This window comes from Octopus sinensis, linkage group LG16, assembly GCF_006345805.1.
Source record: "Octopus sinensis linkage group LG16, ASM634580v1, whole genome shotgun sequence".
Lineage (NCBI taxonomy): Eukaryota > Metazoa > Mollusca > Cephalopoda > Octopoda > Octopodidae > Octopus > Octopus sinensis.
Genome location: NC_043012.1, coordinates 35,951,096 through 35,966,095, shown reverse-complemented (window position 1 = coordinate 35,966,095; position 15,000 = coordinate 35,951,096). Strand labels below are relative to the sequence as shown.

The window sequence follows — 15,000 nt, the reverse complement described above, 5'->3', positions numbered from 1 at the left end:
AAAGTCGAGAGATATGACAGGTTAGCTTGGGAAGTTAAGCAGTTTTGGTTGATGAAAAAAGGTGGTAGTAGTACCAATAATTGTCAGAGCCCTGGGAAGAGTGAATAAAAATCTTGAGAAGTACATGGAACAAATAGGGATTGCAATAAGGGTGGAGCACCTGCAGAAAACAGCACTGCTTGGAACCGCTTGAATACTCCGGAAGGTGCTCGAAAAATAATAGGTGTTACCTTAGTTCACTGGTAGTGAAAAGCTGACACTATAATACATCTCCACTGTTAGAAGCTGTGCAAAGGCAATAATAATAATTATAATAATAATAATAATAATAATGATTTCTTTATTAACCATAAGGATTTAGGTTGTGCCTATAATAATTGGTGCGTTGGGAACAGTAAACAAAGATATGCTCAAATGGCTGAAGGACACTGAAATAGACTGCCCTGTAGAGCTCTGACAGAAAGTTTGTCTCTAAGGGTAGCAAGGTTTATCAGGAAGGTTCTAAGCACTTGAAAGACTGCCTAAGGCTCCAAGTAGTAACCCACTACCCACAAAAATCCTATCAGGAACAAGACTGAACCTGAGTTATAACAATGGTTTCAAATTTTGGCACAAGGCCAGCAATTTCAGGGCAGGGGCTAAGTCAAGTACATTGACCTCCAGTACTCAACTGGTACTTATTTTATCGAGCCCAAAAGGATGAAAGGCAAAGTCAACCAAAGTAGAAATTGAACTCAGAGCAGACGAAATGCTGCTAAGCATTTTGTCTGGCATCTTAATGATTCTGCTGGTTTGCCATTTTCTAACCTCATGTCCTAACCATTTTACCCAGCACTTCACTTTACTTGCTTCTATGTTTCATGTGTGTTTGTTTTTCTTTCTAGAACATCATTATTGGCTAGGAAATCCTCCCATTTGATATTAAAGATGGCACTGAGCTTTTGTTGAGTGAAAAACTCCATCTTTTTGATGTTCCAACAATAAAGTGCTCATCTTTCACAACTGTGTAATAATACTGAAATGACAATAGCTTGATAAACCGTTAGTCTCATTCTTTTGGCTTTGGTCTTTGTTCTTAAAGGCTTTTTTTTTTTTGCCAGTTTCCAAATACTGAATCAGTGGATCTAATTATGTGTTCCACATTTCTTTTCAAATTTTGTTTTTCAGAAGAAAAAAAAAAAAGCTTCCAAAGTAGGGAAAGTGGTTGGTGGAAAGCTGTATCAAAGATGATGATGCTGAAATCATGGCAGTTGAACTTTGGAGCAGGTTGGGCAAATTCCTGGATCTTTCTGATATTCAGAGTTGGAGCCAAAATAGTCATAGACATTGATGAGGTTGTTGACTGACTTCAGGAATTCCTGTTGTGACAGAGGATGGCATTGTCAATGTGTATTAAAGCTGTGAGATGTGTTGGACACTGGTAAATCAATGAGGCTGGAATCTGGTTATGTTCTATTGATCACCATCAAAAGAAAATCTGATGTCAACCCCTGAGTAGTCTGGAGGAAATTCAAAATGCATCACTGACAAAAATAGGGGGTGCAGCCTGCCTGGCACTCTGTTGGTTATGACAACAAGTGTTCCAGTTGGTATGACTAACAGAAAAGCCTGATTGTGAAATTAAAGTGTAAGTGGTTGAGTACTCCATAGACAGGAAGATTTAACGTGACACAAAATATGGCAAGGCTGGCCCTTATGAATTACAGGTACAACACAAATTTACCAACTGAGTGGGCTGGAGAAACATGAAATTAATTGTCTTGCTCAAGACACAATATACCACCAGGAATTGAACTCATGACCTTAATATTGTGAGCCATATACCTTAACCACTAAGCCAGGTGTGAAGCATATGTAGAAGAATGTAACCCTTCTTCAACCCACATATAACCAGGAAGTGGGTTGAGAGTTTGTTAATGGAAAGCATCTTATATAATCCTTTCTACTAAAGGCACATGGCCTGGATTTTGTGGGGACAGGGACAGTCGATCACATTGACCTCAGTACTCAAATGGTGCTTAATTTATTGACCCTGAAAGGATGAAAGCAAAGTTGACCTCAGTGGAATTTGAACTCGGAACGTAACGACAGGCGAAATACCGCTAAGCATTTCACCCGGCGTGCTAATGATTCTGCCAGCTCACCACCTTAAAACATCTTATGTAAAATCAAACAACACATGAACGCATGGGGTGAAGTAGTTTGGGCAATCAAAATGTTGAGGGGCCATCCAACATGGCTTCCCTTGGCAGACTGTCAAAAGACTTTTCCTATCTTCAAGAAAGGAAATGGAAAATTAAGTGGGCATTATCATGAAATACCATTGTTGACCATCGGAGGAAAAATTTTTGAAAGAATCCTTGTAAACCATCCCCAAGATCTTTATGGAGAAGGTTCTTGCTCAATCGCAAAACAGTTTTTGTATCCCTTGTGGTACAGTCAACATAACTTTCTGTACAAGACAAAAACAGAGAACAATAGGAACCACTCTTCTCTGTCTCCTGACATTACAGTTATCAAGATATTACAAAAAAAAACCCAAAGTGTATGAGGTGAAGAAAGAAACCACTTACGGCCGGACAACCAGCTCGATCTCACCATTTGGATGTGAGATTGTTTGTTGAACTTCTTCATAAGTTTTACCAGTTAATTCAATACCATTCCATTCTAAAATTTGATCTCCTGGAAAACAAAACAAATATAAGGGTTTATAAAACAAGGCCCAAAACACAAATTCTTAGCAGGTTGGAGTAAGGTCAGAGGTTTTCAATTGGGGTCTATATGGGCCTCAGGGGTCCACATAAGATTATGTTGCTAAAATTTTTGTGCAATAAAATTGCTTACAATTCTACACAACACACAAAATATTTTAACAATTTTTTGTACAGTTTTTAATAATATTTAACGATGAAAATACAATAAGATTTTTTAAGCATCAAATGGCTATGGGGGTCCACTTGAGTAATACAGAAATCAGAGGGGTCCATAGGTAAAAAATGGTTGAGAACCATTGGTGCAGATATTAGATTCCTCCTCAATACTTGACGTTCTTGACTTGCAGAAGAGGTTTAGGTGTTATAATCAACCTCAGTACTTAACTGGTGAATATTCTATCAATCACAGAAGAACAAATGATAGAGTTGGCCCCTCAAAGTCTCACAACACAAAAGGGATGTAACTTAATATCCACAGCCATTAATACCAGTAATTTACAGTGTCTGTCATAGCCCCCAATTAAAAGTAATATGCAATGTTAATAAGGGAAGGCCTAATATGCCACCTTGCTTAACACCACTGAGCTAAGGAGGGAGTCACTGAAAAGGTTCAACCTACTAGAAATAGCAGCCAAAATGATAATAGCCAAGGCCTGACTCACATGTCTTTGAAGGTGCAAAGGCTGTGGATGATCCATTAACAGAGGAAATAACAGCAACATGTAACCAGACACACACAGAGGCTTCTTTCAGTTTCTTTCTACCAAATTCATTCAGAAAGCTTTGGTCAATTGAAGGTCATAACAGAACACACACCACACTTGTCTGAGGTGTGCTGCACAATGGAAGTGAACCCTAAACCATGCGGTTTGGAAGTGAACTTCTAACTACACAGCCTCGACAGCACCTACTCTGATTCTAATAACTGCTAAATGCTTCTCTTTTTTTTTGCTTTTGACAACAAACCCGGACCCCATCAGGTATGTGTTACTCTACTGTATCGTTACAGCCATGTGGCTTGCAACAAAAAAACACAAATTTGTTGCAGAAATACAGCAAAGTAAAGGTAAATAGCAAGAGCAGAAGTTTAAGGAGAGAAAAATAATAGCTTTTATGAGGGATGAAAGAGTGGAAGGGTACCCCTTGCCAAGGCCAACATATGGCAACTGTTAACGGAATTACATAATACCAGTAAATATATCACATTCATTTATGAAAGGAAGAAGTTGTGAGCTTGTTTTCTCAGGGTTACTTTAAAAGCTGAGTACCAAATCCCCAATCTAAGAACTGTTCTCTCAGCTGAGTGTTCCATATATAAACCACATGTTTGGCATTGGCACCACACATAGAGGAACCGAATTTACTTCTGTGAATACTATTAACTTCCTGCCAATGATGAGTGTCTTTAAAACTTACTTAATTCTCCTATTTATCCTTCTCCTCCAATCCTGCCCATCCCTGCCCAACCCCGTCGACCCTTCTTATCACAATGGCAACATTTGAAGAACTTTTACCACTGACCCTAATTTCAGAACCATGTCATACTTCTTCACCCTTATCTCTCTAACATTTACCAAAATCTAGCCAACTGGCATTTTGTATTCTGTGGCAGCACATTCTTCTCCCAAGACAAAACCATTGCTACATCATGCAGACATAATCCCCCACCTCACCCCACCCCTTCCCAACCCCTACCCACTGCCACAGAACCACAGAACAACAACAACAACAACAACATAGAGAAAATTCCTTGAAAGATATCTTGCCAAGTTTTGCAGCAGACATGACACAAGAACTGAAGACAGCTGTTGAAACATTACAGCCAGAAAATAATGCAGTATTTTGAATAAAAATAAGATTTTTCAAGTTGTTGCAATCGTTGAATTTAAGGGTTCCATGACTGTATACACAAATGGCTTGTATTCCCTTTGTTTCAGGATGGGGTGGGTGGAGCATATACCCCCTCCCCACCGCCTGCTCTCCTTGTATAACACAAATCGGTTAGATTATATGTATTATCTCCAACCACCAATCTGCTTTGATTCATTTTGTCAACATATAACATTCGACAAACCAACTTATAAACACAGAAGAAAAACAAAGAACTGCGATTGGATAACGTTGTCCTTTGTAGGTCTTATTATCAGAAAAACGGAGTTGGGCCGGTGCCTTGAATAACATCCGTTGCATAATTTTGTAAACCTTTGTACACTGCAACACATAGCATCATCTACATACTGTAACATACACATACACACACACACATATATATATGCACACACACACATTTATATATATATGGTTGTATACACAGGACTGGGACATCTGTCTATCTACTTAGAAAGAAATAGGTGTGTCCGCCAGAATACAATGAAATACATCTGTCTGTCTATATACTATAAAACATGCATGTTTATATGTGTGTGTGTATGTATGATGTAAGTATATATATATATATATTATATATATATATATATATATATATATATATATGCGTAGATATTGGTAGAGATAAACATAAGCATACATAGATACATGTGTACATACAAAGTGTATCTTGACAGACAATGAAAGATGTACATACAAATACATACATGCATGTATATAGATGTATATGTATATATATAAAATATATACATTGTGTGTTATATGGATATATATATATGTGCTATGTGCATGTATAGGTGTGTGTCGTATAAGTATAACATATATTTTTATATATGTATGTGTGTGTGAGTGTGTGTATAGACACACATACATACAGGCATACATATATGTATAAACATGCACATGAAGAAGATGGTGAGTGTGTGTGTGCATGTATAATATGAATATTTATACACTCACAGACGTATCACACACGGAAGCATACACACTAAATTTGTATGCATCGTGCGAAACATTTCCATCTGTTTACAATTAATTTCTGACTTAAACTTATATACTCTTTAACCAACAACACATGAGTGAGTGTATATATATATATATATATATATATACACATATACACAAACATATAAATGTGTGTGTGTTTGCAACTTGTTTCCCTCGTTCTGTCAATCTTACTGTCTGTCTGTCTGTCTATCATTCTATGTACATATATATGTACACACACGTGCACGTGTATGCATGCATGTATTTATATATGCAGATGTATCTATCTTTATGTACACAAGTATACATATCAGTGTGTGTGTGTGGCGTGTGTATGTACACACACTTATATTTATACAAACCTACATACATGATGATATTGTGTTGTATACAAAATCATTTATACACACATATATACACACACACACACACACGCACACACACACACACACACCACACGCACACACACACACACAACGCAACACACACACACCACACACACACACAACACACACACACACACACACCCACATATATATATATATATATATATATATATATATATACATATATATATACACCACACACATATTTACATATGGGATTGTCTTAACCCGGATTACATATACCTGCATGAAAGTTACATCAGGTTATGTGCGTATGTGTGATTGTGTGTGTGTAAATTCACACATACACACACACACATACTCACATACACACACACACACATGTATGTATCTATGTATGTATGTATGTATACTATATTTTTGAGTATTCTGTGCATGCACATCTGCATAGAGTATAACTAGAGACGCATATAAAAACACACTTCCATCTCCATGTCTGATATGTTCATCACGTGATGTGTGGGCTCACATCATTTCCATCTTCTGCATTGATTCTTCCCTCAGGAAATCTATCTTTCCTACCAACTTCCAAAATATTATCCCCCCCCCCCATCCGTACCCCACCCCTGAAATGTAACCTTATACTTTCATACACGTTACCCTTGTCTATACCCTTATCTTCAGGCTATACGTACCCTGTAAATGAGTTGCCCTAATATTTACACTTGCCCCCTCTTATGGGCAACTCATAACTAATATACATGTGGCTGGCACAGAGATCCTTACTCTCTACTACAAAAAACACACCACACAACGGGTTTTGCCCTTTGCTAAGAACCTTACAGTTAACACGTAAGGTCATAATTTCTACATGTAGTGCTATCATGGTTACCTAGTAATTTCTGCTATCAGTAACCCACAGGCCATGCATGTGATTATTGGGAGGGTGCATGGGCTAGTGGTTAGGGTGCTGCATTCATGATCTCATGATTGTGGTTTCAATTCCTGAACTGGGTGGTTCAGTGAGTTCTTGAGCAAAAACATGTTGCTCTGCTATCACTTTGAAACCTGACATGTGGTACACCGTGCATCTGTTCAGGCAACGTTGATTTGATGGAGACAGAGTGAGCTAATGCACAGCACAACCATTTGATCATTATCAAACAAATCATTTGTTTGGCCAGAATTTGCAGAGCCATCTTCTTTGGATGTGCAACACTCTACCATCATACATATTTTTCTTCATATACCAAAGCCTATTCCTCATTTTTTTTGGAGGAGTGGTCACAAGACACACACCAGACATTCCATTCATTTCCCAGCTCAAAGAGGTGAGCCCTGTCCTATACTCAGGTCAAGGCATAGAACACAACCCCTGATATCATCATACATGTGGTTGCAAATATTCTTGTAGGCTAGCTATATGTTCCAGCATTTACTACATCCTGGATCATTGCCAGGGTGATCGTTGCCAGAGCGGCTATCTGGCCTCTGTGCCGGTGGCACGTAAAAGACACCATTCGAGCGTGATCGTTACCAGCATCGCCTTACTGGCACCTGTGCCAGTAGCATGTGTAAAAGATTCGAGCGAGGTCATTGCCAGTACTGCCTGACTGACCCCCGTTCCGATGGCATGTGAAAGCACCCACTACACTCTTGGAGTGGTTGGCGTTAGGAAGGGCATCCAGCTGTAGAAACTCTTCCAGATCAAGATTGAAGCCTGGTGCAGCCATCTGGTTCACCAGTCCTCAGTCATTCATCCAACCCATGCTATCATGGAAAGCAGACGTTAAACGATGATGATGATGATGGTTCCTTGCATCAGCTCCAATTGTCCTAAACTCTACAGTGCAGCCAATTACTTTAAAACTCTCGGGCTCCCTGCTCTGTTATCCCTTGTTGTCTGTCAGTGCCCAAGCATCAGTTCTTCACTAAAAACAACAAAAGACCTGCTACATGGTTGTTTAATCTTCTAAATATAGCAACCAAATGTCCCTCAAATCATAGTAAAAAATCTCGGAAATGGAGTGACACACTGGATAGAATACAATAGTAGAGAGAAGGATGTGATGTTCCCTCATCTGTTTCATCAGACGTGATATGTCCCTCTGCTAAACAACAATAACCCACCATCGAAATACAAGGACAACTGTGATTCTCAACCGGGGTCCATATAAGATTTTATTATTAAAATACTGGTTTTACTTCTACAATATACAAAATATTAAAATTTTTTTTATACAATGCCTAATGATATTTAGAGCTGTGTGAAGAAGTGCCACTCCCAAACAGTGGAAGCAATCTAGGGTAGAAGGAGACCCAGGAAGACAGGGGATGAAGTGGTGAAGCATGACCTTTGAATGTTGGGCCTCACAGAGGCAATGACAAAAGAGCGAGACTGCTGGAGGTATGCTGTGACTGACAAGAACTGGCAAATAAAGTGAGTCCACAGCTGTAACTTACACCAGTGTCACATAACCAGCCCACCTTGGATTGTAGGGCAACATACCGTGCTTGAGGAGACCTATTGAGTCATATATATCAACATCAAATCAAATGGAAATTGTAGTTGTGACCCCCATGCCAGTAGCACGTAAAAAGCACCATCTGAACGTGACCGATGCCAGTGCCACTTTGACTGGCTTCCATGCCGGCGCATGTAAAAAGTACCATCCGATCATGGTCGATGTCAGCTCCTCTGGCCCCTGTGCCAGTGACATGTAAAAAGCACCCACTACACTCTTAGAGTGGTTGGCATTAGGAAGGGCATCAAGCTGTAGAAATACTACCAGATCAGAATGGGGCCTGGTGCAGTTGCCTGGCTTCCCAGACCTCAGTCAAACCATCCAACCCATGCCAGCATGGAAAATGAACGTTAAACGATGAATTAAATTAATTAAAGAATTCAAATATAAAAGTGTAATGGGATTTTTAAAAATATCAAATGGTTATGAGGGTCCTTAAGAATCATTAGGGGTCCATAGGCAAAAAATGGTTGTTGTTTTGCAATGGTTCTTACCTTCTTCCAGCTCTCCATGTAGCTGTTCTGCAATACCTCCAGGATAAATGGCTGCTACATATGCCACCATCTCTTCGTCAGGTCCTTGCTGTTTACCTCCAACAATTTTCATCCCAATTCCATTTCCTGCCAGACAAATGAGAAACCACAGCAGATTAAAAACACATTGGACAAGGCATTATTGAAAGCCACTGATTCACAATAAATCACAAAAAGCAGAGATTGGGAAAACAAAACAAAAATACAAAACAAAACATAAACAAGAGCACAAATTGGAAGTCAGGATATTTCATTTGTGGTGCCATCAGTTCCAGGAACAACATTCTGTCTCCTGCCCTGACTATTGTCTTATTTGTCTACAGTTTGGGTTTTCTGTGGATTCTAACAGGAATTCTGACCATTTATTATTGTACTGCTTTTAGAGTGAACAGGATTATAAAAGCAAAGGGTTTCAGGAAGATGAACATTAGGTGTTAGGGACCAAGTAAATGTTCCACTCTGTTGAATTGGTACTGATGAAGGTGTGTGTGTGTGTGTGTGTATACACATATCTTTATTTTTACTTGTTTCTCTCATTAGACTGTGGCCATGCTGGGGCATGGCCTTGAAGAATTTTAGTTGTATGAATCGACCCCAGTACTTATTGTTTCTTTGTAAAACCTGTGCTTATTCTATCGGTCTCTTTAACTGAACCACTAAGTTACAGGGACATAAACACACCAACACTGGTTGTCAAGCAGTAGCGGGGGACAAACACAGACACAAAGACACACACACACTCAGAGATACATATATGTGCAATAGGCTTCTTTCAGTTTCTGTCTGCTAAATCCACTCCAAGGCTATAGTAGAAGACACTTGCCCAGCGTGCCACATGATGGGACTGAACCAGGGACTATGCTATCTCCTCTGTAAGGACCAGCATCTTGAGATCAGCCTTCAATACTTTGTCCCATGCCTCCCTGGATCCCTCTCTTCCACAAATTCCATCCACTCTAAATGTCTGGCACTTCTTCATACAACTGTCCTCATCACATGACCAGCATCACATGACCAGCACAGTCTCCTCTCCTGCTTACTCTGACTCCTCTTATGCCAAACTTTTCTCTCAATACATTTGCATTTTGTCGTACAAACACACTAACACTGCACATCCGAAGAGCACACTAGCCTCGTTCCTGCTCAACCTTCACAATGTCCTCTGCATTTGTCTCACTACCTGTCCATATACAAACATCATACAATCTACCTTTCACTCAAAGTTACGACTGGCTTCTTGTTGCCAACACAGGTATTGGCTCTCTGAAATTTCGCCATCTTATTCTTGTCCTAATGGTGACAAGAATATTTTGCTAGATAAACCTCTTGCTTTTGTAACTATTCAGTAGGGTTCTTTGCAACCTCCATCTTTCCACTATTTCCAAACTTGTCCCTTCTTTTTTTATGGCCCTTTCTACCTCACTGTTCCACCACATGCACATAAGACCTAGGAGCTAACAGTCATATATATGTATACACACACACATATATATATGTATACACACACACACATATATATATATATATACACACACATATATATAAGTATATATATATATATATAATATATATATATATAATATATATATATATATATATATATATATATATTTCAACAATTGAGGGTAAAATTAATTAATTATTAATCAATTTCACCAAGTATTCAGTATGTAAAGGGACCATTATAGGCGAATTCAAAATATTACATTAATATAAGGGCTTAGTAAAATAAATTACTTTGCCACATACTGAACTCATTAGAAATAGCAGCTAAAGAAATTTCTTCAGCTATTTCTAATACTTAAAGAAGATCTCTCTCAGATAGTGTTTGCCTAAACTAACTTTTGTGAGTTAGTTTAGGCAAACACTATCTGAGAGAGATCTTCTTTAAGTATTAGAAATAGCTGAAGAAATTTCTTTAGCTGCTATTTCTAATGAGTTCAGTATGTGGCAAAGTAATTTATTTTACTAAGCCCTTATATATAATGTAATATATATATATATATATATATATACATATATATATATATATGTATGTATGTATGCATATGTATATATCTATTTATGTTATTAGTCACACACACAAACATAAACATAAAAAAGAAAAGAACAGATTCATAAGACTTATAAAATATATCAGAAGACAATAAATGGTAAAAGGGAAAATAAGTGTAAAGAGAGGAAGGAGGAGGTGGAGGAAGAGGAGAGTGTTAGTGAGGTGAAGGAGGAGGAGTAAGAGAGTGTGACGATGATAGGGTGAGTGAGAGGAGGAGGTAAGAAAGCAGGCAGCACAAATAGTGAGAAGCTTTAATTTGTCTGACAGACACAGAGAGCAATGATGAAGTGAGGGGTTCCAACTGAGCTTTGGTCACTGATGGCCCAATGTTGACCTCTCAATTGTGATGACTTATATATTGGCTTGGTGCATAATTATTGTGGCTTTTTTTTTCAACAAATTTTATTCAACAAAAACAACAACATGTAACAAAAACATCTTTAAATGATTATTCTGGAGCATATTCACCATCTACTTCAATTACAGCTTCCCATTTGCTTGGAAGAAAGTCAGGCCGTCATTTAAAGATGTTTTTATTAAATATTGTTATTGTTTTTGTTGAATAAAATTTGTTGCAAAAAATTCCGCAATAATTATGCACCAACCCAATACAAAGAAAGACGGACGACCTTAATAACTCATTACTGAATGTATGGGAGGTTGTAAGATCATGCTGACATAAGTATGGATGACCTTAATAATTTAATGCATCATCTATGGAAGATTATAATAGTATGCTGTTATAGACATTTGCTATTGTATAAAGGAAAGTCCTCGATGAGATCCTCAATTCTTAGATATAGGGACCAATAATGGTTTATTATGAAGGCAAAAGGACAAAAGCTATTGGTCAGGGGCACACAGTTTATGACTGGTACTTATTTTATCAAACCCCAGAGGGAGAAGAAGCTAAGTCGATCCTTGGAGAGCTAAAATTTCCATAGGATAGAGAAATGGCTCAGTGTGATGCTGTACTGGTTTGGGCCAAGTTGATAAGTGTGGTGGTCAATAGATATGGTCAACACGAGAGAGAGAGATGACTAGTTATTTACTCTGTAGCAACACACTGATGCTCTCAACCATCTAATGTCTTGTTGAAAACATTCACAAAATAAGAGCTGATTATTGTACTATGAGAAGGGATAGAAATCTAATGTTGAGGGCCAAGCCCTTCGTCTGAAGGGTCTCTGCCCCCAAATCGCACACTTTGCTCATTCCTTACATTGAAATATAATTTATTCTGCTTTGTGACTTTCCTCTGTACCACTTCATACCATCACAAGTTGCCTGGGGTCCCACAGTTTCTCTTTGTTACTATAGTTTAGTGTAGCCTGGGGTCAAAGTGTTACTGTAGGGTATACAGAGTGATAGTGAAGGGATGTTGTGGGGTGTCGTATGAGTGTGAGGGCATGTTATGCATAGGGCATAATGCTGTAGTAGGAACAAATTGAGTGGGCAGTAATGTTGTGCAGGAATGGTAGAGCATGTGGAAGTGAGGAAGTGTTGCATATGGGGCAGCAGGGTGAGGGTGTGTCATGTGGTGGTTTTTCATCCCAACAAAGCATGCTTAAGACCTTTTCTTCCCAAATACATGTTTTCAGGTTTGATCCTTCTGCACAGCACAATGGAGAAGTGTCTTCTGTCATAGCACTGGGTTGATCAAAGTATTGCAAGCATAATTTGGTGGAGGGAAATTGTGAGGAAGCCTGTCTGGGAGACAGGATTAAGTCTTACTCCACAAAAATTGCATCTGAGAGATGGAGTTTGTGGGATATAGGACTTAATGGATTGTCCATTTTAACACTAATACCATTTCCTTAGCTACTTTTTGGTCTCTACCTCTGTTTCAAGGATGTAAGCTTGGATTATGGTTTGAGGGTAATGAATTTCCTTATTTCCACCAACCATGGATGATACCCTCTCACCTCTGATTAAGTCACTAAGAAATTATAAAAACAAAATATACAAGCAAACCCTAACTAACCTCACTCCTCACACACATACAGAGGATATGGTTAACAGGCGCACACAGAATAACTGAAACATCACAGAACAAACACACAATGTGTTGTCCCTCCAATAATAACCCTGACCCTAACTGATAAGTTGTTCCATAATATGAAGGGACACACCCATAGCTTTATTAAAATGCATCAGAATAATAATACATTGCACTGTTGTGAATGGGCCACATAAGGTGGGTACAGTTTTAAAATTTTGATAAGCTTTACTACATCACATTCTTTCATGAATTGTATGTATGTATGTATGTATGTATGTATGTATGTATGTATGTATGTATGTATGTAGTATGTATGTATGTATGTATGCATGTATGTATGTATGTATGTGTGTATGTATAGAAACCCCTTCAGTCATAAATGACCATGGGATTGCACCCAGAAAGTTAGAAAGTTTAATGTTTATCTGAAATGATTCTTAATGTTCCTTATTAATTGATGTGGTTAGGCAGATCTGGATTGTATCAGGGTGCCCAGATTTCAAATCCCAATTCCTTTACATTATAAAAACATACATCTATATATTTATATCTATATTTATATTATATATATATAATTATCTATATCTATATATCTATATCCATATATATATATATATATATATACATATATATGTATATATATATATATATATATATTATATATATATATATATATATAATATAATATATATATATATATATATATATATTATATATATATATATAATATATATATATGGCTTTTGAAAACCATCCCCAAAACTGCTAACTGCATTTTGAGCCATTTGATATGAACCTGCTTGAAACTGCCCCTGCTTCTCTGATACAAACTCCCTGTTTTAAAAGGACCTTAATTAAAGCCTTCTATCGAAATTTCCTACTACTGTTTGTTCCAAATTCCAGCTTAATAATAACAAAATTAATTTTTTAAAATTATTTATTATTTTCAAATAATGAATACAAACTGTGTACTTCAAGAGAAATGTGGTAATAAAAGGGTTAAGGGGTTTCTTAAAATGCCCCGGTCAGAATAAAGTGTATAACGCTTCTGGTTATGAAAACCAGTTGCAGAGAGCAAAGAAGAAGAAGGGGACGTGGAATTAGCAGGGGGCGGGGACTATATAGCAACAGCGGCACTTTCACGGTTTGACGATGATGGGGGATAGATCAAGAACATTGGAGAGGGGGAGAGAGAGAGAGAGGGGGAAAGAAATTAATAAATAAAAATAGCACACAAACCTTTCATTGATAGATCTTTTGGATCTCTGTGGCCACCTAGAAAAAGCAGAGTGGTAGAACAATTGATGCTGGTTAGCAAAGGCACCAATTACCCTCCTGGCTTAACTCTCTCTCTTCTTTTAATATATCCATATCCATATATATATACACACACACACATATATATATATCATATATGTATGTATGTATATATGTAGTTATATTAGTCCTGCTTCTCTCATTTCTAATGGTTTTCAGAATTATGTTAAGGCAGAGTAGGATTACAAAGAATTGGTTTAGATGGTGGGGGAATTTAAAAAGCTTCGCTTTTATTTCAATCCTTTTGATTTTATTTATTAACTATCATCATCATCATCATCATCATTATTATTATTATTATTATTATTATTATCATTATTATTACTACGACAGAAATTAATTTATTTATTTATCTATTGCTATTATTATAATGAAAGCACCCACTACACTCTCGGAGTGGTTGGCATTAGGAAGGGCATCCAGCTGTAGAAACTCTGCCAGATCAAGATTGAAGCCTGGTGCAGCCATCTGGTTTGCCAGCCCTCAGTCATTCGTCCAACCCATGCTAGTATGGAAAGCGGACGTTAAACGATGATTATGATTATTGTCATTATTATCATCATCGTCATCATCATAATCATCATCAAAAAGGTGGTCAGCTGGCACATTGGCACATTGGGCAAAATGCTTTA

The 15,000-nt window shown here is 37.7% G+C and overlaps 1 protein-coding gene across 1 annotated transcript in view; it reads right to left on the bottom strand.

Annotated features, from left to right (window-relative positions):
- Nucleotides 1-15,000, bottom strand: part of LOC115220301 (protein piccolo) — a 148,818-nt gene that overhangs the window by 83,762 nt on the left and 50,056 nt on the right. The window contains exons 8-10 of the mRNA XM_036509998.1: nucleotides 14,291-14,326; nucleotides 8,955-9,080; nucleotides 2,574-2,682 (exon numbers count right to left, since the gene is read on the bottom strand). Of these exons, the coding sequence (XP_036365891.1) occupies nucleotides 2,574-2,682; nucleotides 8,955-9,080; nucleotides 14,291-14,326 (271 nt within the window). The remainder of the gene's footprint in view (nucleotides 1-2,573; nucleotides 2,683-8,954; nucleotides 9,081-14,290; nucleotides 14,327-15,000) is intronic.